Genomic DNA, 26,721 nt, shown 5'->3' on the forward strand with positions numbered 1-26,721 from the left:
CTGTCATCGGCACCATAGTGGTGCCCAAAAGTCATGATAGATGGAGAACAATGGAGGCTGCTGAGAGGAGGACAGCTCATAGTAATGGCTGGAATGGAGCAAACACAGGGAAACTATGTATTTGATACCATTCTGCTCCAGCCATTACCATAAGCCCTCTTTGTCTGTCTATCTGCCAGCCAGCCAGTCTGTCTCTCTCGGCGTCCCAGAGCCCATCCTCACCAATTAAGGTGCCACCAACCTCCTGTGATGGAGGCCAATGACTTTTTCGTCTAAATAACACAACAGTTGCCTGGAAATATGATGGCATTGCAAAAGTAGGCAAATGTTTAGTAGGAAACAACTATGCCATCATTATCATGTCGGCAAATGGATGGCGATGTTGACATTAGCTAGCAAATTTTGTCAGAAATAGCTAGCAATGGTAATGTTGGTTAGCGAAAATCCGGTGGTCTCCACTCAATCTTAGCTAATGTTATACTGAATCTAAAGTCAATCTGGCAGCATCAACATTATGACAAAAGCTTTTCCTACAAATGATTTTCCTCCTTTTGCAATCTTTGTATATTCAAGCCACTGTAATGCACTTTTGATTAAATCAGCGCTCATTGAGAATGCGTTGAGTAGAACGCTCAATCAGTTGGACATGGTTCTCAGATACAGGCTTGCTTGTTCTTGAGAATAGCCATAGCTAGCTACCAAAGTAATCCCTCGAGAGTAGCTCATTTCAATGCATCATTCATTTAGCTTGCTAGCTAGCTAGCTGACTGTGCTAGAGGTAATATAATCATGCCAGCTAATTGTTTCAATGCACCTTCCAAATGTAAAATTATAAGACAAAAAGGACACTTACCTAAACTGTTCCTCTATGTCCTCTTGGTTGTGAAGGTTAGGTAGCCTGCTAGCTAATCTCGTTCCCAGATACTTCCACCAAAAGGCGCACTCAATTGGGGTCTAGAATAAGAAGTAAATGCCTGACTGTGTTTTAGTTCACCACATATCCTTCTTGGATTCATTTAAGATGTATTTGTTTGTATACATGAAGCTTCCCATGTCGGCCCAGTTGATCAAGAAGGACTAAAGCTATATCAAGGAGGTTCGGTAGTTTTTTCATCAGAAGAGCCTTAGAGAACTCAGAATTCTCCGCAATGGACGTAAACTAATGACAACACCATCTATATTGCTCATGACACTAACACTATATCTCCCAATGCCTCAAACCGAGGAGAAAATAAAAGTCGATTAACTCAAGCAAACCGGACATAATGTCAACCTGTGCATGAGAGGAAGCAAAGCTTAACGTTTCAGCATAATAACGTGCAACCAGATTGTCTTGTATTAGCTAGATCTTTCTCATTATAACGTTATCTTTCTCGTATTAACGAGATAATGGATTATTTCATTATAGTTTCTTTAATTATTTGGTAATAGCGTGATATTATCTTGTAATAATTATATACCCCCCAAAAATATGCCACTGTAGAATATATCACAATGGTCAAATAAATATGGTAACATTTCTATCGTTGCTTTCTGTTTTGTTCCTAACCAGTACATCGGCAGTCTGGACGTGGCTCGGCCGAACAGCAGAGTGGAGATTGTGGCTGCTATGAGGAGAATACGGGTTAGTTGCCCCCTTCATCTAAACAAACTAGTCACCTACCTCACCTCAGCTACTGTTGTTCCGTTGTCGAACCTGCCACATAATGCCCCATTGGCATGTAGGCCATGGGGTAAATCTAGCTAGATATGTGTTGGGGCTAGAACATGGGGTGGTTAGAGCGTTGGACTAGTAACCGAAAGGTTGCAAGATCGAATCCCCGAAGTGACAAGGTAAATAAATCTGTCTTTCTGTCCCTGAACAAGGCAGTTAGCCCACTGTTCCTAGGCCGTCATTGAAAATAAGAATTTGTTCTTAACTGTCTAGGTAAAAGGTCAAGTTCAAAAATGAAGGAACCGTTTGAAAATTGCTGGGGGGGAGTGTGGATTCAACTCGAGATGTGCTTCTAGTTCCGACCATGCAGTAATATCTAACAATTTCACAACAACTACCTTTTACACACAAGTGTAAAGGAATGAATAAGAATATGTACATATAAATATATGGATGAGCGATGGCCGAACGGCATAGACAAGAGTGGCCAACTCTTTCTGTTGCCGGGTGTTGAGAGCCGCCATATTCCCACAAGTGAATTTTGAATGGACAGAATATGCCAGCTGCTGGAGTGAAATAGCCCTAGGCCCAGTTTCCCAATAGTGATTATAATAATAATTATTTGAAAATAAGCCTGTTACTTCGTAGATATTTTGCAAAAGAAAGCCACACATTTCAATGCATGCCACTGGAACTGGAGTCATTTTTGAACAGACAAAGGCCATTATTTAGAAGCATTCCGTACAATAGAAAGAAAGTATTTCATTGTTTACCACAGCAAATCTACTGTGGCAATTTATCAGACAATTTGAATGAATGGAAACTAATGTTGGTCTAGCACATTGCTATTATTTTATTTGGTTTCTATTTATTTATTTCTATTTATATTATCCAAAAGTTATTGTCAATTCTTCAAGATTGGGGGTAAAATATCCCTGGACTGTCCATATTGAAAATGTGTAAATGAATCAAGTCAGTTGGGAGGATTGAGTTATTCGTGCCAGAAGGGGCGTGGGCCCGAATCGAACCCACACCGACAGGGTAGGCATATATGTGCGCGGTATAACTGCTGGACTACCGCAGGCCCGAATGGAATTCAATTTTGACTTTAGCATTACACTTGTCACTTGTATGCCATAGCCTAGTGGAGACCAATATCTATATTGTGTTAATAAGCTATATAAAATGAAAGTTGTTGATGTGTATGGCTGCATTTCAGATACATTTTTGTACATTTGAATGTTGCAGGAATACTGTAGGACCTAGGCCTAGCGTTTCAGTGAGCGAAATCAAATTATTTTGAAAGCAATTCCTGAACCCAGTGACTCAACAGCCCCCGCATGGAGAGAAAGAGAACTGCCCTTTTTCAGGGAAAATTCTCAGTGACAAAAGAGTGATCAAGTAAAGATCCAACATCTGTAGGCCTACTTCCAAAGTATTTTCCTTTTCTTCTTAGCTCAGCCTCTGAATGTCATAGAGATTAACCAAAGAACATTAACCCCCATATGCATCAGAGGCGTGTCTTTCTTGTGCCTTGTTTTTTGCCTAAAGCATCGTCGTTATAGATCACTTTATATATTCAGAATCCGTTTTAGTTTCTTCATAATCTTAAACTAGCAAAAAGTAGGCTATAGCATACACTCACATAGGCCTACCCCCTCAATTCAAGCACTGGTTTTAGCTTAACACACCAAGCCCTTCACAACACAGAGGTATTTAAGTAGTGGTGACACTACTGGAGGAATTGGCTTACAAATCTATGGATTGCCTATAATGTAGTATGTGAAACAGGTAGGCCTACCTCTTATTTCTTAAATAGGAAGAAACAGGCTCCAACACAAAGCCCTCTTGTTAGTTAATTCAAATTAAAATGAAGACTTGAAATGATTTACTCAAATGAGCCTAATTTCAACACCACGTGCTGGCCACCTCCCGATTGATTTCTCCGCGGCTGTCGATTCACGTTTCAGCACCACAAAACTGTCATGGAAGTTACTTGAGTCTGGCTTATTGTGAGATCCGTAACTCTGATAAAAAAGACTCATCATGGGCAACAAAACATGTTGTTTCGTGGTCTTTGGAGAGGCAAATATCAGAGGAGTGTGACAAATAGGAACCCAGAGCCAACGGCGGCAACCAATGTCGGTACTGTGGCATAGGCTAACGTATAGGGAAAGTACCAAAATTCCTTGATATAAACCATGGATAAAACGCACTACCGTCCCAGGCACTACCGTCCCCTGGGTGGCCCTTCTACCGCCTCCAGTACAATTTGACCACACCACCAGAAAGCGTGACAAATCAATCAACAAATCACCTTGCAGGACTAAATCGGCATAGATAAGCAATACTGGAACAGACAGAATTTATTACTCAGGTTTTTAGGCTTGTGTAAAGTCTACGGGGCCGCTTTTTCTTGTTCTCATGTGAGAGTGTAGTAGGGCTGTAGTCCAGATGGTCGGACGGTGATCAGGGATGGCGCTCTTTGAAGTGAGGCAGTGGGGTGGACATACTTAATAAAAACTGCTTTTGGCGGTCTCTCTTTTTCTTTGTCCGTCTTAAAATGTAGCCTCTTTTATTTATTTGAACTCAATATTCACCATCATCCTGTGTTTCTTGTCTTATGACCATTTACTTTTTCTATGTCCTGTTGATTCCTCCTCTGCATGATAATGTTGGCTGTTTGGTAAAAGTAGGCTATGTCATCACTGTTTTACCAGTACATGCAAAGGTTATAAGGTCAATATTCGCTCATGGTCCTAGCTTACAAGGTCCTATATGTGCATGTGAAGTTAGATTTCTATCTCAAAAGAGATTCCTGTGGAACATCGCGTCTCCTCAGGAGAAAGTTTTTATCTTTAGTGTTTTTCAAATATGTTGAATTCTCCCATACTCCCACCACACCACATAGCTTGCTATCACTCATTGTTTGTTATTTTTAGACATTGTAACTTAGAGGTTCCCGTAAAGGTGCAAACTGTTTGAGAGCCGAGGCCCGCTGCCCAGAGTGCGTAACGCTACTGGGGGATAACAGCAGCTGTTGTTGTTGGCAGGAGAACAACAGGTTATGTGTGAAAATAGTTAAATCAGGCCTTGTTACATTTTTACATTACAGTGCCCTTATTACTGTGTAATTATTCCAGTAAGTACAATATAGTCCTAATAAATATTGTAATTTATTCATATTGAACAGAGGAAACTAATTAGCTCATACTGAATGACTGAACTGACCTGACAGGATCCTAGGGGTCAACTACTGTTTGTATAGCGCCTGTAAATGTATGTGTGCCCTTTGCCTAGCTCCCTTTTTACTGTACAGGGTATAGGTCTGGGTATAGGACATTGGTATGGGTTTGAGTGTGGGTATGGATATGGTGCACATGGATATGTATGGGTATGGGTGTGAGTATAGGCATGGTGGGGACTGCTCCTCCAGCCCTTGTGTCTCCCACGCCACATCATCTACAGTTCCTTTTGTCTCAAATTAACTACAGAGGTTTCATTTAAACAGCATTACAGCCTTGTTAGAGAGCGATAGAAAAGAGAGGGAGAGAGAGGGGTACAGACAAATATAGAAAGAGAGAGACCGCTAGACAGAAAGAGGGGGAAAGAGAACAGAGAGAAAGACAGACAGCGAGACAGAGAAGAGAGAGACAGGCAGAGGCATTGTGTTTCAGTGATTCACTCTCAGCATCTCATTTATTTGGCTCTTCAATTACCCTGCTGCCTGGTGTTTACCTGTGTCTATGTGATTGACAGTAATGAGATGGGATCCAGGCGCCTGTCAAATTAAACAACCTCTGCTCCATTAATGTCCTGTCCTGTTCTCTGAAGTGGGAGGGATGCTGCTGGGTGTTAAAGTCTTAATGTGATGCTACTGCTGCTCTCTGAGGATATAGCAAGCCTACATCAGGGATCATCATCTACATATAACACTGGTCCTGGAAAACTGCACGGTGTGCAGGCTTTTGTTTGACATTTTAGAATTTTTTTCCAGAGCGAGTGCATACATTTTTCCCATACCGGTCCCCTGTGGGAATCGAACCCACAAACCTGGTGTTGCAAGCACCATGCTCTACCAACTGAGCCCAGCACTAACACACCACTGCTTACCCATATCCTTCTTATGTGTAATGTCTGGCTTCCCCACAGGGAGACTGGGTTGGCAGATAGTAGCTGTGTGTAAATAGCTCAGTGGTTTTATTAGAAGCTTTCAGCAGTGTGGCTGTACTGTAGGGCCTTAGCGAGTAGTGCTGTGGGAAGGAGTGATAGCTAGCTAGCCTAGTGTTGTAACAGACGCTTGACTCACACAGAGGTCTAGATCAGTCATGGGCAACTCCAGTCCTCGGGAGCCGGAGTGGTGTCACACTTTTCCCCCATCCCTAGCAAACATAGCTGATTAAACTAATTGCATTCTAAACTGAAATCATGATTAGTTGATTGGATTCAGAATATGTTAGCTGGTTAGCTGATGATGTTGCCCACTGTGTACGTCAAGTGTCTACACTTGACATACACAGTGGGCAACATCATCAGCACTCCTCCCACAAGTCTCCAGAAAACTTGTGTTTTGGGACCGAGAGGCACCTTTTCATTATAACTTTGAGGGAATATGTTCCTGGCGTGTTTTGTTTGGCTAGAGTTATGCTAACTCATTTGCAATCCATTTAGCGCTGCTTGCTAGCTTGCTACAGAGGTTAGCTGGCTACTTAGCTAAAGTAGTTAGCTACTGCCATCCGTTGTTGTGTTATTATAATATTTTGGCTATTGCACAGTTTGTAGAATGCATACGGCATTTGAATATAGCGCGGGAACGGACACAATGTGGACATGGTGGACACATTTAAATGTAAATGTAGACACATGACGTGTTCGGAATTCCATGATCAGAACTCCATTATCAGAATACTGCATGAACTGTCAAGTTTAGACACGGTCAGTGTGACACCAAGCAGGCCCTAGAGGACTGGAGTTACCCATCCCTGTTCTAGATTATCTGTGGGGCTATATAGTCATTTGTGTGGAGCAGTAAGATATGCAGAAGGCTCAGCATAGATGAGGATTCCTCTCCCATATATCCTCGCTGGCTGTCAGTGGGACTCATTCTGGAGTGCCTGCCCTCTCTATCCTCCCTGAAGAGCAGCTCACACACTCAAAGACCCAGTGTGTGTGTGTGTGTGTGTGTGTGTGTGTGCACCCTCTCTTGACAGCAGCAATGTACCGTAAACAGCACTGACCCAGAGTGTGGAAACATAGTCGGACCCCATCCTTCGTTTCCCAGAGAGACTGACCACTCTAAGTCAAACCTTATGTTCCCTCTCTCCTTTTTTCCCTTCCTCCCTCTCCCACTCCCTCCTTTTCTCCCTCCGTCGCTTTCTCTCTCTACTTTGCTCCCTGACTCTCAATCTCTCACCTTTCCTCCTTCTCTCCTCGATGTCCTTTGCTAAGCAATACATTAAGCGAGTCATTTTATTCTCCCTTCATAAAATGGAGGGTTGAAACTTTGGCTGATTCACCGTTTCTCTTCTGAGAAGCAGCACAGACTTTTGTCAGGCCCTGCTGTAACTAATGGAGATGCTGCTCTCATTTCAGACCCCTTTTTAATTAAGTTCCACAGCTCAAGACCAAAAATGTAAAAGTAGGCTACAAAAAAGTTGACTGAAATCATTCCAATCCTGATTAAAATGCAATGGCTGTTCAGCATTTCGATTGGCTGGCTTTAGGATCATGCAGAGCATCTCTCCTAGAGAATCTGCCAGCCTGCACGGCCTTTCTCTCAGCAGACAGTTTGCTTTTCAGCCGTTTAGGTAGTGCGCCGATTGCTTTGAATTTGATGTTGGCATTTGAAGTTGACCTTGTAAGCTTCGCGGCCAGCTGTTTTATGGACCGGTTACACATTGATGTTGGCATAGGCGGCGCGTCCAATAGGCTAGGGGAAGATAAACTTCCCCTGAAGTAAATTAAATTACAGAAATAAATAAAATCATTCAAAATACTACACCAGAGAGCATCATTTGGCCACAAATGATCATTAACTTCTATGAGCTGTGGATTGTTTTAAGCACGTAATTTGGGCAGCGCGTTTTGCAAAGAGCCTACCAAAAAGTTGATTGTTGAGTTGCAGTGGTCAGTGAAAAGCAGTTAAAGGGTAGATAGCATAAACTTAACCAAATGTAGCATATGGATTTGCATTACAATATGCATCAAAAGTCCCAATGCAAAGTTATACCTCACTTTTCTATTTTTCTAGATATTGCATAAAACTTCTGAAGAATGCCAAAGTCATTCCAGAAAAAACATTTGCGGGGTGTGACGTAATATGGAGGACCCGGCAAGCCAGCCTATTCCCTATATTGTAAACTCCAACAGAAATAAATTCAAATGTATATCTTCAAATTAAACCAAATCGTTTGCACTCATGACTACTGATTTCAATTAAATGTTCAGCTAACTTACTTTATGAATATATTGTTACAAATCAGCTTGCAAGGTTGCTAGTCAACTAGCCTGTTAACGGTAGTCCTACTAGCTAGCTAGCATTAGCCCTACCAGCCTGCTAACATTACGTTAGCATTTGATGAGTCAGCCAGTTGCTATCAACACCTAGTTTACAACCCACATTAAAGTAAACCAAATTTTTGGAAATCCATAACCACATCTAACCAGTTATCAAAGAATGTTATATGCAATTAACGTTATCTTAGCCAGCCAGTTAACGTTAGATATTTTAGCCAGCTAGCTAGCCTAGCCAGCTAACGTTACAACAACGAAGATCAGCAAGCACAGGCAGTAACCCACAAAACATAACTAAAACAAAACCCTCCAGCAGATAAAAAAAAGCTAAGAGAGAGCAGAGACTTACATATTGACATCTGGGGCCCATCATGGTAAGGACTGTAGGCCGAGTTAACTACCTAACAAAGCGAGAGCGGCACTTCCGATGTAAGAATCCTAGCTAGCTATTTTAGCCAGCTAACTAGACTTGCAAGCTAGCATTTGACTGCAGAGGAAACTTCCGCCAGATACGAATTGTCAAAATATCTGACAAAAGCAGCGACTCCGAGCATAGCAGGAACTCTGTTTTCCCTGGGCCTGACCTTTTTGGAAAATCTGATGAAGACGAGGTGGTGGCAGAGCAGGCTGCTGAGGCAGGGATCACTTTCCCATTTCTGAGAGTGCACTGGTGCTTAACTTGTAGTGTAGGATGCGGCTCCACATGTTGGGAATGTTGATTGGTAATATTGCCAGCTACTTTGCTTCTGAGAATACACCCTATAATGTCACTTCCTTCCTAACTACGGCTGAACCGCGTAAAAATAACATGTTGTAGGTGCTCGTGCAGCAGGGATATTCCCATGCCGATACACATGGGGTCTGCGCTGTCAGGAAAACTGTCAGGCAACGTCCACGATGACAGAGGAAGGAGTGGGCTGTATGACACAACATTCTGGCTTCTCCACGTTCTGCATGGATGTCAATATAGTTAATCTAGAAATAGAATCCCCACTAATCTAATGCAATAATGAACTCAAATAATGTTACACCACTCCCCCTAGTAGTACACTTTTTAGGAAGTTCAGAACCGTTGCCTACGGGTAGTTTAACACCTGGAATTGGGGCTATCTGGGGCAGTACAACTGTGTGCCAATTCCAGTGTGTGCAGTCAATGGGACAAGAAATAGGTTTCCAAATGAGGAGAACACGCCCTACACCGGTGTCACGGTTGTAGTCGGGAAAGGAGGACCAAAATGCAGCAGGATTGTGGATGCTCATCTTGATGTTTATTTTAACTCAAAAGTGAACACCAAAATAATAAACACAACGAACTCACGATCAACAAAACAGTCTTGTCAGGCTCACACATGCTAAACAAGAAACAATCTCCCACAACTACAAACACACCCTAATATATAGGACTCTCAATCAAAGGCAAATAGACAACACCTGCCTTCAATTGAGAGTCCCTACCCCAATTAACTAAACATAGAAACAGATTCACTAGACTAAACATAGAAATACATAAACATAACAGTGCCCAAAAACCCCGGAATACCTAAATCAAATGCCCTTCTACAAAAACCACCACCCCGAACCACATAAAACAAATACCCTCTGCCACGTCCTGACCAAACTATAATAACAATTAACCCTTATACTGGTCAGGACTTGACAACCTGCTTCAAGTTACCATAAGAAAAATTCAAACATGTTTTTACCTTTTTATTAATATATGTTATACCAATACAACACTTTCATCATGGGTCTTCTTTTTTTTTATCTGTCAACATTCCACTTTGTGGACGCAGTCCCTATAATAATGATTGTATATTAACTATAACAATACAATTTAGAAATTCAATAAATAATTGTATACATTTCTTTATGGGTAATTGAGTTCCACTCTGAAAGCTTGGCGGCAGCAGCAAAGATGTACAGCGCTTGTTGTGAGGAGTGTCAAGGAGCACAACATCCGATGAACATAGACCGAGGGCGGGTGTGGAGTTAGGCTTGTTACAGGTGCTGCTTACTCTAATCCCATTATCTCATCTCAGTAATGGGAAGTAAACAAGTGCAGAGGATAAAAGGGAACAACTTGGTGTAATAAAACCCTAATGACAGTTACAGCAGGCAAACAGGAGTCAGTTTAGGGCTGGATGCAGGTGTGTTGATGGCAGCGTGACAGAAGGCTGATGTTGGACTGAGGTGGTATTCAGGTTCCTAGAGGAAGAGAGAGGGAGAAAGACAGAAAAATAAATTAGGAAGTTACTCGTTCTCAAATATTGTTAAACATTTAGACTTTGAATCATATTATGACACAGTATATTACCAATGAGATAACAATACTTACTGCGTGAGTACTCAAGCTGTTTCAGAGCAGGCCAGAGAAGCGGAGGGATGAGGAGAGCCACGCAGTACAAGGGACATGGACAGGATGCTATGGCTAGTATGGTTCACTGTCAATAACAAACACCAACACAGAACAGTCAACATTGTGAGCAAGGTCTGCAGAGTCAAGTGCCAAAGCATCTCATCACTCCACAAATCCAGAACCATCCACAAAGCCAGACGAATCAATAAAGACGTCACACACCCGTACGACTAGTATCAACTGCTACACTATACAAAAGTATGTGGACACCCCTTCAAATTAGTGGATTCTGTTATTTCAACCACACCCGTTGCTGATGTGTATAGAATTCAGCACACAACCATGCAATCTCCATAGATAAAACATTGGCAGGAGAATGGCCTTACTGAAGAGCTGCAATGCAATGACATTGAACAACAGGACCGTAACTTTAGCTGACGTTAGCTAGCTAGGCAAGTTCGAGATGTGGCTGGCTGGCTCCAATGTCTCAATCCCAGCAATGTGTCGACATGTTTTTGAAACACAGTCCCAAATTGACAAACTGGATAAGATTACTAGCTAGCAGAGAGAGAGGCTATGACACGTTAGTGTTGGGTTGCGTCAATCGAATCTGGTATTAGGATACAAACAAACCATGCAACTTAGTTTTGCAATGATTATTTAATTCATCTTTAAGTAAATAGAATGATAGTACAAATGGTAAATATGATGTTCGTATATACGGGCTCACTGCACCACCTCGCAGGGTATACAGAGAACTCTCTGTTTAAGCACAAAGTTCTTCTTTAATACTCTGACAGAGATAGATCCCGCTCAGAGCGGGCCTATCAGAGTAGAGGCTGAGCGTGGTTTAGACTTACTCAGCCTATCGCAGGCGCACAGGCTGGTCCAAGCCTCCTGGCGCATCACATGTTGCCAGGCGTTGGATCTTATCTTCTTAGTGTATACTCAAGAGTCAGCAACCACTCAATTTCCAGTGATTTACTTATACAGTTGTTTCTCCACTCTCTGTTCCTCACATGCTCCCCTTGTGATGGGTTTCACAACCTCCTATCACTAAGTCAGCTGCCTACACCTTGTTACGCAATGTTCTCTTTGTCTACCCATTATGCTGTCCTGTTTAAGTTCCGATATATTATAAACCATAATTATAGTTGCACATTCAATATCTGCAGAAGCATAAAACCGAAAATTAACCCCACATTAGCTAATTAGCTGGTCAAAAACATTGCAGGCAGTGTAGCCTTACTTGTGACGTTACTAGTAAACAGGTAGCAACCTTATAATAAAACTTAGCTAGCTAGATATAACAATCTAGAAATGTTAGTTAGATGATGGATAGATATAATTAATACAAACTAGTTCAATTTACCCGGTTTGTCTCCATCACTGCTAACACTCGTGATGTAAAGTTACCGGTAGCTCGGAAAAGCACCTGGTTTCAGTCGCATTCAGAATCATGCCTTCCGCTGGTTATAGCCATCAAAATCCTCTGGGGTTAAATGAGCACCTCATACAGTAGACGTGCCTGCGGTTCCCTTACTCCAATCCGCTCGCTTCAACCTGACAAACCGGTTCCACTTCAAAGCTAGCTTCTCGTTTTTGGGCCACAAATGAGTCGTAATGAATGTTGGGTCTGAAATGAAAACTAACACTGGCTGCTTGCTACAACTAAATTACTAAGCCTTTGATCACACTGTGTTGATGCTTTGGTGAGTAAAAACGAATGCTTCCTACCTATTAAATAAGCCTAGGCCCATCACAATACTTCAAAAAAGCAAATGGCTATTGCTAAGAATATAATCTAATCTGTCTCTAGTTATCAAAATTCTCAACTCCCAATTGAGTGAACAGTAAACTATTGTAATGAAACAACAGGGAGCAGGTCTCGAACCCTCGACCTTCTAGCCCGAAGTCCAGCGCGCTAACAACTGTGCGGCAGAGTCGATTTCCGCGCTTATAAACCCAGGGTCGTTACCAGTGTTGCCAACTAATTTTCAGGGTAAGTTGCTAGAGGCAGGTTGATTTGTTGCTAAAAGTTGCTAAGTGACGTTTTGATGTCATTGCATGATAACGTAAAACTGCGTCATTACGTAGAATACACAATAATGTTACTCAAATTGACTGGCCATCTCGGCAAAAAATATGATTTGACATTTGTTCAGGTACAGACTCCCACTCTTTTCTGTACTTCTGTCTGTACAATTTTGATTGAGACATGTTGATTGATGTTGTAAGTTCTGTTCAAGATCAAACATTCGTGACCAACTATATTCATTGGGTTTGGCTCTTCGAACCCCTACTACTGCAGTCAGCCAACAATGATTTGCAATGTACTGAAATTGCTGCTGGCCTTCTGCTGACGTCACTCAATGCACATTTGCAGCCAGGCACGTGTGTTGTGACTGAGTGTGTGACAGAGAAAATTGTTTTTGTGTAATTTAGAGGGAAAATACGTGCATTTTAGCGTTTGAGTCACTTTTCAAAAGTTGCTAGAAGTTCCAAATACATTTTTAAAAGTAGCTAAATTTGTTGCTTGGTGCGGTTTGAAAAAAAAGTTGCCAGGGTAGTCTGAACAGTTGCTAAATCTAGCAACAAAATTGCTAAGTTGGCATCACTGGTCGTTACACTATTTTATTGGCACCAGCAGAGAGCATCATCCATATACCATGTGAGTGTGCGCATATTCACTGCCTTTATCATTGGATCAGATGATAGCGCCGACAGAGATCGCGTCTCGCTTTAGGTCCCACAAGCATTTCGTTACACTCGCATTAACATCTGCTAACCATGTGTATGTGACCAATTTGAATATCACTGTAAAGTTTTTTTGGGGGGGGGGAACAATAATTCCCTCCTCCAGACTAGATGGACGTCATATTGTACAATTTGTGTCTCCCATTTTCGTAGGCCTAGATTAGATGGTTGCATTCAAGAGAAGTGTGTTTTTCACTGATCTGTTTGTCAGTGTCAGCAGAGTAGGCTACTAATTTGCCGTATTAAAAACTATGTTGCTTATGTCTTCAGTCATGTAAGTAGAATTGAAGACGTGTTTTTAAGGGCCTCCCTAGTGGCGCAGCGGTCTAAGGTGTCATTACAGACCTGGGTTCGATCCCGGGCTGTATCCCAAATGGCCGTGATCGGGATTCCCATAGGGCGGCGCACAATTGGCCCAGCGTCATCCGGGTTAGGAGAGGGTTTGGCCGGATGGGTTTTACTTGGCTCATCGTGCTGTAGCGACCCTTGTGGCGGGCGGGCGCCCCCTGCATCACAATGAAATATATAAACTATTAGAGTCCGTTGCTATATCAACGGTGTGATGACCTAATGATTAGAATTTGAGATCAATACACCCTAAATTATGTTCTTAATTGCTATGCAAACAAGGCTGATTTCCGCAACAATTACTGTTTAAATAAGTTTTGTTTAGCTAATAAAATGAAAACATTACTTCGAACTACTTTTGGGTACCTTGCTAACATTACAACATGAAATCCATGTCTTAAACGTTGCTATGTTTCGGAAATAGCAAAGAAAACTTGTCATCTGCTTGATACATTAAAGTTACTCACTTTACAGATCACAAAGTCAGCTAATTTCCACTCAATTCATATACAAATCCATTTGATTCATACACAGGCTTGTCTGGCTGTCATGTCAATCTTCACCTGCCTTTCCCTTATCTACACTGAAATAATATGTCAGTAGTCCTCCATTATGATAAAAAAAGTATATCTCGCATAGCTCATTAGTACACCTTTGTGGTTGAATATATACTGTACCAGTCAAAAGTTTGGGCACACCTACTCATTCAAGGGTTTTTCTTTATTTGTACTATTTTCTACATTGTAGAATAATAGTGAAGACATCAAAACTATTAAATAACACATATGGAATCATGTGTAACCAAAATAGTGTTCAACAAATCAAAATATATTTTATATTTGAGATTCTTCAAAGTAGGCACCCTTTGCCCTGATGACAGCTTTTCACCCTCTTGGCATTCTCTCAACCAGCTTCATGAGGTAGGCACCTGGAATGCTTTTCAATTAACAGGTGTGCCTTGTTAAAAGTTAATTTGTGGAATTTCTTTCATTCTTAATGTGTTTGAGCCAATCAATTGTGTTGTGACAAGGTAGGGGTGGTATACAGAAGATAGCCCTATTTGGTAAAAGACCAAGTCCATATTATGGCAAGAACAGCTCAAATAAGCAAAGGGAAATGACACTCCATCATTACTTTAGGTCATGAAGATCAGTCAATCCAGAACATTTCAAGAACTTTTAAAGTTTCTTCAAGTGCAGTCGCAAAAAACATCAAACGCTATTATGAAACTAGCTCTCATGACTGCCACGGGAAAGGAAGACCCAGAGTTACATCTGCTGCAGAAGATACGTTCATTAGAGTTACCAGCCTCAGAAATTGCAGCCTTCATGGTTGAATTGCTGCAAAGAAACCACTACTAAAGGACACCAATAAGGAATTAGAGACTTGCTTGGGCCAAGAAACACAAGCAATGGACATTAGACAGATGGAAATCTCCTTCGGTCTGATGAGTCCAAATTTGAAATTTTTGGTTCCAGCCAGCATGTCTTTGTGAGACACAGAGTAGGTGAATGGATGATCTCTGCATGTGTGGTTCCTACGCATGGAGGAGGTGGTGTGATGGTGTGGGGGTGCTTTGCTAGTGACAGCAAAGCACAGCGTTCTGCAGCAATACGCCATCCCATCTGGTTTGCGCTTAGTGGGACTATCATTTGTTTTTCAACAAGACAATGACCCAACACACATCCAGGCTGTCTAAGGGCTATTTGACAAAAAAGAAAAGAAAAGCTGCCAACAAGTGCTCAGCATATGTGGGAATTCTTTCAAGACTGTTGTATAAGCATTCCAGGTGAAGCTGATTGAGAGAATGCCAAGAGTGTGCAAAGCTGTCATCAGGGCAAAGGGTGCCTACTTCGAAGAATCTCAAATATAAAATGTATTTTGATTTGTTGAACACTAATTTGGTTACACATGATTCCATATGTGTTATTTAATAGTTTTGATGTCTTCACTATTATTCTACAATGTAGAAAATAGTACAAATAAAGAAAAACCCTTGAATGAGTAGGTGTGTCCAAACTTTGGCTCGTACTGTATGTTTTATGGCTTTTCAATCTCTGCCATATTGTGGATTCAGAGCTACAGTGGCTACAATAATATACACACCTTGTGAAACAGCTGTGAAAACCAACCTGGCAATATTCAAGATTTTAGTTTCACATCAGGTGGATCCACATCTGGGTGTTGGGCAGAACTCCTAGGTCCTGGAGAACAGGAGCAGAGTTAAAGGGAACATGGTAGGAGGCAGAGAAATAAACAAGCAAGCACACAGGTTACATTTTACTGTGAGAAAATTTGATGGATTAGTGAAGTGTTATAAATGGGAGATATGTACTTTTCAACAGTTTTGGAAGGTATAGCCTGCCTCAAGCTGGTCCGCCTCTGACTTAACGCACAGAGAATCAGACTGATCCAAACTCACTGGCTCTGGTGGATGGGATAAGTCCTGGGGGGCTCGGACAGCCGATGGTCCTAAAAACGTTTGGAGAGGTAAATTGAAGAGGTACATTTTTATAAGCTCAGCACAACTACCATTTCTTGCTTTCTCAAATGTCAACCAAAGCTTAACATACTTTGTCTGTTGGGCTTCACCAACGTGTAGAGTATCAGGGCTTCCAGTGGTCGACCATCCAACTGTTCCAACTGAAGAAGATTGTTGGCTTCCACCGAGGTAACCCTAGGAAGACAAGTAGACAAATATTGGTGTTAGTGAAACTAAAACTAGCTTCAGGTTGCAAATAGTTATTATCTGAGATGTTTTATATTCACCTTAACAGATGGTGACCCCAGCTAGGAGCGAAAGAGCAGCGAGGTTTCCCAGGTCTCACCTTCCATTCGTCCTTCTTCCAAACCAAGTCATTCGCCCGGAGGTTGTAGCACTTCGTTCCCTTCTTGATTCTGCTCCGGTAGCTCTACTTCTGTTTCTCCTGAGCCTTGTCCATGTTCAGTCTCACCTTGATTGATAAAAGGAATACATGCAATTATATTTCAAATTTAAATATAATTGAGATATTATCTCTTGGAGGACCAGAAAATAAATTAACAGCGGACAATCATTTTTATCTGGTCAAAAACCTCCACACCCTTTCAGTCCGTGACTGAAGGTGTTCTGATCTGGTTCGACAACTTCCACCACATCAGGAGGGGTTTCAGTGATCTGAAAGGACATTATACAAAAATAGCAATAGACAAACAACAACACTGTCAATCACCACAGTATATGCAATAATTGTATATACAATTGCGTTGTTTACATCAGTCAACAGCTGCAGCTCCCGTCCGTACTCGGTGGTGTCCTGGACGCTGCTGTTGTTTGCAAAGAGAATTACCTTCAGGATGTTCGCCCACCATTCCTGTATCTGGCTAGCTGACTAGGCAGGTTGAGGTACAGTGGCTAGCGAAAGTATTCACCCCCCTTGGCATTTTTCCTATTTTGTTGCCTTACATCCTGGAATTAAAATATATTTTTGGGGGGTTTGTATCATTTGATTTACACAACATGCCTACCACTTTGAAGATGCAAAATATTTTTTATTGTGAAACAAACAAGAAATAACACAAAAAAAACAGAAAACTTGAGCATGCATAACAATTCAATTTATTTTTTAATAATGGATTTAATGGTGCTCCGCAGGATGTTCAAAGTTTCAGATATTTTTTTTATAACCCAACCCTGATCTGTACTTCTCCACAATTTTGTCCCTGACCTGTTTGGAGAGCTCCTTGGTCTTCATGGTGCAGCTTGCTTGGTGGTGCCCCTTGCTTAGTGGTGTTGAAGACTCTGGTGCCTTTCAGAACAGGTGTATATATACACTGAGATCATGTGACACTTATATTGCACACAGGTGGACTTTATTTAACTAATTATGTGACTTCTGAGGGTAATTGGTTGCACCAGATCTTATTTAGGGGCTTCATCGCAAAGGGGGTGAATACATATGCACGCACCACTTTTCCGTTTTTAATTTAAAAAAAATTGTTGAAATAAGTATTTTTTTAAATTTCACTTCACCAATTTGGACTATTTTGTGTATATCCATTACATGAAATCCAAATAAAAATCTATTTAAATTACAGGTTGTAATGCAACAAAATAGGAAAACCGCAAAGGGGGATTAATACTTTGGCAAGGCACTGTAAATAAGTACAGCAGCTAGCAAAGTCAATCTTAAAACAGCTTAAATAATTTCTTCCTATTTTACAATATGTTCTTTTTAAAGACAAATATGTTGTAAAGAAAGTGTTCTCTTTCCAGTCTTTTCTGTCCTCTGAAACAGTAGGTAGTCAGCAGGTAGTCACCGTCAAAAACACCATCCTTGGGGAGCAATTCTGAGGTAATAATTTTGCGCGGACTGTGCGAGCGCTTATGAGGTGAAATAGAACTACATCTGCCCGCGTTCTCCGTCCTTCGCGACCTCTACCAGGTAAAATAGAGCCAAGCAACCAGCATAGCAACAGACGCTTTGGTTCCTTACGTAACCTGTCAGAATTTTGCAAGTTCTATGAACAGCCCTAGCAACGGAAGCTAGAACTTTTCGAATCCCATTGTGACGTGGAGGGGGACACACACTTTTAGGTATGACACCCCCAATGAAATGAACACCCCCACCTTTCTGTCACGGTTTAAACAATTTATTTTTATGTGGTGGCACTGTCCATCCAGTAGTGCGCAATTTCAGCCTCAGCTGAGCTCCTTTACACATCGATTTTCCTTTGTACTTCCTAATTTTTGCTGTCATTTTGTTTACCCTCCACCATATGCCTTGGCTGAGAGGGTAGGCTTCTGGCATGTGGTGTAGACCTAGTGGAGGGTCAACTAAATTAAATGCCTTTTACCCAACTTTTCATTTAAAAAAATGCATTGAAAGTATAGGGCGTATTACTTTTTTCACAGCGACCGGCAATCAGAGTTTACTCACCTATTTATTTTTTAACACAACATCACTGGCTACCGGTAGGCCTATTTGAAGTTCATGATAATACACATGAATATCATACAGTGGACACATAAGCCTATAGGCCCATGCATGCAATGCCCTGATACATTTAGTGCTCAAATCTCTGACAGCAGAACCATGAGATGGACAATTATTGTTTTGGAAAAGTATCCTAAAAAACAATAAAAAAAAAATAGGCTATACATTTTTGCGTATGCTACATATCGAAACACAAATTTGTTATAGCTGTTTTTAAGGACACGTAAATGTGGCTCCTTTGGCCAACGTCCCTAATTTTTTGATGCCGCTGGCTGAGCCAAGATCTGAATTCATATGGATGTCCATTACATTTCTCAAATGACCGGTAAATTAAAATCTTCCCTTTCATGTTGTCCAGCTCCAAATTTTGCTAATGGAGACTCTGAAGTGGCATGTAGTTTTTATGAAGGTTTTAGAATATTTGCATGTAAATCTGTCACCAATTGGATGGAAACCTAGCTATAGACACCCTAAAGACTCTGGCAAGTGCACTAGTCCAGTGTCACTTTGATTATGCCTGCACATCATGGTTCACCAGCAGCCCCCAACATCTAAACAATAAGCTACCAGCCAAACAAGCTTGTAAGAATAGTACTTAAACTCCCCCCGATACTCATCTGGAGGTTGAGCATTTTTTCATCTCTATATATATTGTGCAACACCAAAACGTTTAATGACATTCGGAGATTGTCAAGCCAAGCCTTCGATACTTGGTGGGCCGACAAGGTAGGGAGGGATGTATTTTTTTTGAGATTACCATAATCTATTTATTGTGGCGTTGAAAACGCAAACCATGATATTGAAGTGCCCGAAGTCGGTAGGCTTTGTTTATTGGTTGTGTGGTGCATTGGCACAGAAACCTATTGGTGGATTTTTTTTTATATAATTATAAATATGGCATCAAAATGTTGAAAATCAGATTCCCCTCTAGCTGATCATTGTCTGCAGCCGGCTCTGATCGTGTAATGAAACAGGCAGGGAGAGTGAGTATGTCTGTTGTGGTTGGCAAACCCTCAACCTTCTGGCCCGTAGCCCTGAGTGGCATTGACTGTGCCACAAAAGCATGCTGAAATGGCAAAGTCGCTATCCACGTTTATAAACACAGGGTCGCTACAGTTATTGTTATTTTTGGTCATAAACATTATTTTCAGTTAATTCTATGAGGGGGGGATGGTGTTCAGTTCATTTTACAGTACAAGGGGAGGGTCATGTGAAAATGTTTAGTGTTGGGGAGGGGGGTGCATTTTTTTATGACACCTTAAGTTGGACCAGCCCCTGCCGCCCAGTACATTTCGATCTGTCCCTTACCACTTTTACATTTCATACTTGATTTTACCTTAGGAAAAATGTATCAACCCCAATAGAAATGCCCACTAATATGTTAAGGATATGTTTTACTGCTTGTTGGCAGAGCTCTCAGGGGAATTACTCATTCAGGAGGCATGGTCTTAGCTTAGTGTACTGTACATTAATAAAGATATCAGCAGAGATTCCCCTGTTGCCTCTTTAGACGATGACAAACTCATCTAGCAGCCTTAGTGTTGTCAGCAGACTGAGGTGTGTTTCCTTCCCTCCACACACACACACAGCCCTCGGAGCCCAACGCCACTCTTCATCTTGTCACAGGGTAATGTAGCCCAGATACTGCAGCTTCTGCTGCTACTTCATTTAGACATGCAGCTCCCTGGTATTAGAGGCCAGGTACAAAAGGTGGCTTCTGTGTTGGAGAGGTAATGGCTTTTCCTTAGCAAAATGTCAAATGAGAAATCCCCCTGGCTCTACCGTTCAGCCTGGTTGCTAGTGCTAGGCTCTGAGAATTAATGTAGGCATATTAAACTGGCTACCCTACACACACACACACCCACGTATGTGCACACACACACACACACACAGAAATCTTGAGGGTAGTTCTAATCTGGAGAGCTGTGATCCACTATGGAAATTGTTTGCTGGTGAATCACTGTCATGTTCATAAACCAAAGGCCTCCTCCACAGAGAGATAGAGATAGACAGCTGAGATCTATGCATTTCACTGTAACTGATGCAAGTCAGCTGATAGTGTTACTTTTCAACTGATAGTGTACTCTTACAATCTCCATATGGCACAGCCAGAAGAGGACTGGCCCCCCCTCAGAGCCTGGTTCCTCTCTAGGTTTCTTCCTAGTTTCCAGCCTTTCTACGGAGTTTTTCCTAGCCACCATGCTTCTACATCTGCATTGCTTGCTCTCTGGGGTTTTAGGCTCGGTTTCTGTATAAGCACTTTGTGACTACTGCTGATTAAAAAGGGCTTTATAGATACATATGATTGAAATTTGATTACTGCTACCTTGAGAATATAATGGATTCTGCTTGAGCGCTTCAAAGTCAAAGTGCGATTCCACGCCAGAGGGAGATATTTTTGGTATCTCAGATTATGGTAATTCGCAAAATTGAACTTAATTAAGAGGAAGGATGTTTATCATGCTTTTTACTTTTATATCACAAACCATTTTTGAGAAAATCATGATGAATTTTAGGCCCACATTTTAGAGCACACTATAAAGGAGTATTTTTTATTTTACCTTTATTTAACTAGGCAAGTCAGTTAAGAACAAATTATTATTTTCAATGATGGCCTAGGAACAGTGGGTTAACTGCCTTGTTCAGGGGCAGAATGACATATTTTTACCTTGTCAGCTCGGGGATTCGATCTTGCAACCTTTACGGTTACTAGTCCAACGCTCTAACCACCAGCCTACCTGCCGCCCCAAAAGTATAATGACACAAAGATGTTGTCTGTATCATTTACAGTTCACAGATCATAGGGTCTTACAGGAGGCATATATAGGTCTAAAAAGGGCCTAGAATGGCCACTTTCATCATGATTTAAAAAAATATAGTTTGTGATACAAATTGCCAGAACAATCTGAGATGTTTTCCACTCCCGCTGGCGTGGAATCAACCCATACCTTTTTTCTGTCTTTCTTCAAATGCTCAACCTTTCTTCAGGTAAAGAGTATTTTAAGAGAAACCTCTGCCTCCAGCAATGTCATGACAGTATTACAACCACAGACCAGACCACCCACTCCATGCCAAACCAGCACAACGGGAAACACCTCAAGACACATCTTTAAGACACGTGTCAGCATTTTCTTTGAGCTGTCAATGGAGGTGTCAAAAAAAATGTATTGAATAGTTTGTAGTCTATTTACCACTATGGGGAAGTTATTGCAGAGAGTCACAGAGATATGAGGCTAACCAATGTCCTGCCCCCCCCTGAGGCCTACTATCAACTGAAGGATCATCAAAAGAGATTGGCTGGCTCATTGGACCATGTCCTGCATAGTTAGCATACCTCTACAATCAGTAAATGTTAATAGTCCACAGAGAGGCTGTTTGTTTACAGTGTGTCAACATTAACATTAGCAGGAAGTTCCTCTAAGCTCCTGGGTACTTAGTGTCACATTACCTCATCCTCTATGTTTGGTCAGTGTTTACCCCAGAATGGATGGCTTACATCAGTGGTCACCAATCTCCAAGCCATTCCTAGTTGATCACCAAACATTTCTGTAAAAAAAACAATGATAAAGCCTTGTGTTCCTATTTGTTTCATTCATTTTGCGCTGTTGGCAGTAGGTGCACATGATTCAGCAGCCCTAGTGCCGGGAAGGCAAAGTATTCTTATTTTGAGCCATTCATGTGTCTGAAGCACAGGAGGTTGGTGGCACCTTAATTAGGCAGGACGGGCTCATGGTAATGGCTGGAGAGGAATTGGTGGAATGGTATCAAATACATCAAATACATGGTATTCATGTGTTTGATGCCATTCCACTTGCTCCATTTCAGCCATTAGTATGAGCTGTTGTCCCCTCAGCACCCTCCACTGGTCTGAAGGTAGAACTCCGCCTTCCCGGCAGGCCCAGAGAGCAAATCAAGTGCAACTATAGGCCTACCGCTGGCCAATCAGATAGCTCAGATCAACGTGTCTGCACAGTTTCCTCATGCCATAGACTGTAAAAACTAGCCTCTGGAACGCACAGCAAAGTTGATAATGTGAGATTTTTAAACTTTTAAAACCTTGAGAGACTCAACGAATACAGCTAAGAACTGCTGTTTATATGAGTAAATTCATATTTAAGTTGTTATTCTGTCATGCCCTGATCTGTTTCACCTGTCCTTGTGCTTGTCTCCACCCCCTCCAGGTGTCGCCCATCTTCCCCATTATCCCCTGTGTATTTATACCGGTGTTCTCTGTTTGTCTTTTGCCAGTTCGTCTTGTTTGTCAAGTCAACCTGTGTTTTGTTTCTCAGCTCCTTCTTTTCCCCAGTCTCTTTTTTTCTTGCCCTCCTGGTTTTTATCATTGCCTGTCCTGACTCTGAGCCCACCTGCCTGACCACTCTGCCTGCCCCTGAACCTGCCTGCCATCCGGTGCCGTTGCCCCTACTCTGGATTACCGACCCCTGCCTGCCTTGACCTGTCGTTTGCCTGCCCCTGTTGTTGTAATAAACATTGTTACTTCAATACAGTCTGCACTTGGGTCTTACCTGAAACGTGATATATTCAGCACTGTCAACATTTTGTTCTACAGTTTTATAAGCCATAAAATGTGCATTCTCCCTACTTCCACTCACGCTACAACCAGCACTGCAGCTGCAATGAATGAGTATAGCAAAGTGTTTCACTTTCTCTGGTCATAGGAGGAGAGGCAGCCTCACCCCTGCTCCCTCCCTCCCCTCAGACTGACCATCAGATGCAGGCCATCATTCCAGTAAAAAAAGCAAATTATTATGCTCACTCAGGTGTGCTTCACAAGTAATACAACAAATGATCTATTACCAATGTGATCATATACCTACATTTTTAAATATATTTCAAAATGGTCTGTTTTGTTTTTCCAGGTTTCTGTTTTTCCCATTTTTTTCAAGTTTCGTTCTCAAAATCCCCAAAATGTTAAATAAATAAGGAGACCACTTTTGAGGTCTGGGAAAAATCTAAGACAATTATATTTTTGGGTGTAGTCACACTTTAATTCCAGTGCACACCAGCAAAATCCCATTGTTTGGTTAGGATGTTTTTGTAGCGCTAATGTGATTGCGGAGTTTGCAAAACAAATGGCAACTGGATTGATGCAAATAACCATGAAATCATTCTGCCTGTAGGCATAGGCTACTTTGTAGTTTTTGGGAAAGCCTTTCCATCTCTACCAGAAGAAGGTTTATCATTAGCATCATCGCTAACGGCTACACAAAGTATAGTAGACATACACGTGCACCGCGCGCACACACAGACACAGACTGCGGCATTCCTATGCCATTTCAGAAAGTTGCAGGATGCATTTTGTTCATGTCTTATGATTTAACTTGGGCAAATTATTGAACTTTCTAATAAGTTCAACACATTTAGTTGATTTCCTACTAATTTCAGTATATGTTTGAATATTGTTGAATTCCGTTTTAATGTCTGGATTCCGTGATTCCATCCGCGTTCTCCGCAAAGCAAATTTTATCTGATTCTAATAGAGCCAATCAATCATCTGGGGTAATACCTCACTTCTCTCTCTCGCTTGCTCCTTCTCTCACTCGCTCGCTTGCTCACACACACAGCTCTCTCACCTCAACACCTCCTTCTCTTTCTCTCACACACACACACACACACACCTCCCCTCTTTCTACCCTCTCTCTCACCCCTCTCTCCTCTCACTCCTCACCTCTCCCCCATCTGCAGGTGTTTTTACATGGGTGATGTTCAAACTGGAGTCAGGCTGGCCTGTCAGCTTAATGATTTACTGCCAGTTCTGCATTATAAAAACATTGAGACCTCTTAGAGCGTATGTCCACTTCCAGCTGATTTATAGACTGGCCTTTTCAAGTCCTCATCCTCTATGTTGTCAACATAGCTGTGTGGAGCCGACACTGCAGCTGGGATGACGAAAGTGCATTTTGATCCATAACTATCCATACCCACCACGCTCTTTGGGTTTTGCTTATATGCAAATATCCCGAAGAGGAGTCAGTGGAGCAGTGGAATTATGGGAGAAGTAAAACAGATCTGAGCAGCCAGCCATACAGGCCAGTCCAGACACACAGACTGCACAGCATTTTAATTCCAGGAAATAATGTATTTTTCATTAGCATGCCTCTTATTGGACACACAAATTGCTGAATATCATGTGGTGATTCGACACATCCAATTAACTGGTCCCATTCTGTTTTCTACAGCCGTTATTTACCACTCTCTGTTGGACACCAGCGTTGTGTTTATTAGCCCACATTAATGGTCTGAAACACACGTGGTGAGGCTCTTTTCTTAACATAATGAAATGAAGCCATAATAGCAGATTTAGGCAGGAAAGCACAGCAATGATTGTATTCCCCGATGAAGCGTTTGCAGTTTAATAGGCTACTGTACAACAGTATGAAACGTAACAATGTTCAATGATTATATTGAAGCACCTCAATAAAACGTCTTGAAAGTATTTACCGAAAAGGTTAGCCCAAAATGCAAGAGGCAACTACACTGAGTTTACAAAACATTAGGAACACCGGCTCTTTCCATGACATAGACTGACCAGGTGAAAGCAATTATTCCTTATTGATGTCACTTGTTAAATCCGTGTAGATGACGGGGAGGAGACAGGTTAAAGAAGCATTTTTAAGCCTTGAGACAATTGAGATATGGATTGTGTGTATGTGCCATTCAGAATGTGAATGGGCAAGACAAAAGATTGTGCCTTTGAACTGGGTATGGTAGTAGGTGCCATGCGCACCGATTTGAGTGCGTCAAAAACTGCAACGCTGCTGGGTTTTTCACGGTCAACAGTTTCCCTTGTGTGTCAAGAATGGTCCATCACCCAAAGCACATCCAGCCAACTTGACACAACTGTAGGAAGCATTGGAGTTAACATGGGCCAGCATCCCTGTGGAACACTTGTAGAGTCCATCCCTCGACGAACTAAGTCTGTTCTGAAAGCAAAACGGGGTGCAAATCAATGTTAGGACGGTGTTCCTAATGTTTTGTATACTCAGTGTATGTCTCCCTGTGGAAATGTTCTTCCAAATAGGGTTCATTTTGACTGAGTTATTGGGATCAATAACATGTGTTTCTTCACCAGGTGCTGTCTCTCTACTTTCACAAACAGGTTTAGAATGTAGTGGGCATGTATGAACCTTGTGAGGCCATACTACGAACATTAAAAAAAGTACAAATTTAACCTGGACCTCTGTCTCAAAATGCACATCTGGCAATTCAGATTGTTAATTTACTTGCACGTGGTAGAGCGTTACATTGTAGCTGGTCCAATAAGATAACCTGGCACATGCTAGCCATTTGCTAACCTCACCAGGTGGCAGTGATTATTTTCTGTAACAAATTTGGTGTCAACCTATCTGCACAAAACAATAGCATTTCTTAAATGGAGTGTCTGCGGTTTTGGATTTTCATATATAGCATAGCACATGTAAGTGTAGGCCCACACGTCTGTGTAATATACCCTATAGTAGCGACAATTATTTATGTAGCATTGCGAGTAGCATATGTGTCGGTCTGTAAGAGGGATTCCAATAAGAAGCTCAGCATTAAATTAATTCGTAATCTTAAATTGACAAGGTTTTGGCTGCACTTCTCTTGACAACATGTTAAGACAATAAATGGAATCATACATTTAAAAGGAAAAAACAACATCTCAACTGTGATTTGAATTTTCCGCAAATGATGAAAATCATCAGGAGCCAGGCTCGCAAAACACTGTGAGCTAATCGTCCAGTTAAAAAATGGTGCGTGTTTTCGGAACTTTGATTAGCAGATGGTGCTGTTGGGAACAGCTAGCATGTAGGCTTTGATCATGTGCAACTATGTCAACAATTTTAATTGGCTGATGCTTAAACTTGAACTAAAACGTAAACAACTTTTTCTAATGTTTGCAATTACAGCCCCGACTTGGCTCACAGAAAGAGTCATTCATTCGTAACTTAACATTTTAAGGCAATGGCAACTTTTCTTTTAATTTGATACAACTAAAATAACTAAAAGTTGAAACAACTAAAACATTTGACAGTGTGCAGGTTGGCATGCGTAGCCTACATGCTGTATCATTAGAGGCCAGTGATTGTGTGGGACTGCCTGCTAGCTAGCAGCATCAA

The 26,721-nt window shown here is 41.6% G+C and overlaps 1 protein-coding gene and 2 long non-coding RNA genes across 4 annotated transcripts in view; 2 read left to right on the top strand and 1 right to left on the bottom strand.

Moving 5' to 3' along the window:
* LOC115192357 (carboxyl-terminal PDZ ligand of neuronal nitric oxide synthase protein) overlaps nt 1–26,721 on the top strand; it is a 248,088-nt gene that overhangs the window by 35,412 nt on the left and 185,955 nt on the right. For both annotated transcript variants that reach the window (XM_029750756.1, XM_029750757.1), the window contains exon 2: nt 1,553–1,624. In XM_029750756.1, coding sequence (XP_029606616.1) covers nt 1,553–1,624 — 72 coding nt within the window. The remainder of the gene's footprint in view (nt 1–1,552; nt 1,625–26,721) is intronic.
* On the bottom strand, nt 9,860–12,251 carry LOC115192359 (uncharacterized). Its single transcript, XR_003877918.1, has 3 exons — nt 11,896–12,251; nt 10,503–10,608; nt 9,860–10,372 (listed from the first exon to the last, which is right to left on the bottom strand). It is a non-coding gene; the product is annotated as an uncharacterized LOC115192359 (long non-coding RNA).
* Nucleotides 15,679–17,095, top strand: LOC115192360 (uncharacterized). Its single transcript, XR_003877919.1, has 3 exons — nt 15,679–16,118; nt 16,231–16,299; nt 16,406–17,095. It is a non-coding gene; the product is annotated as an uncharacterized LOC115192360 (long non-coding RNA).

This window comes from Salmo trutta, chromosome 4 (genome assembly GCF_901001165.1).
Source record: "Salmo trutta chromosome 4, fSalTru1.1, whole genome shotgun sequence".
NCBI lineage: Eukaryota > Metazoa > Chordata > Actinopteri > Salmoniformes > Salmonidae > Salmo > Salmo trutta.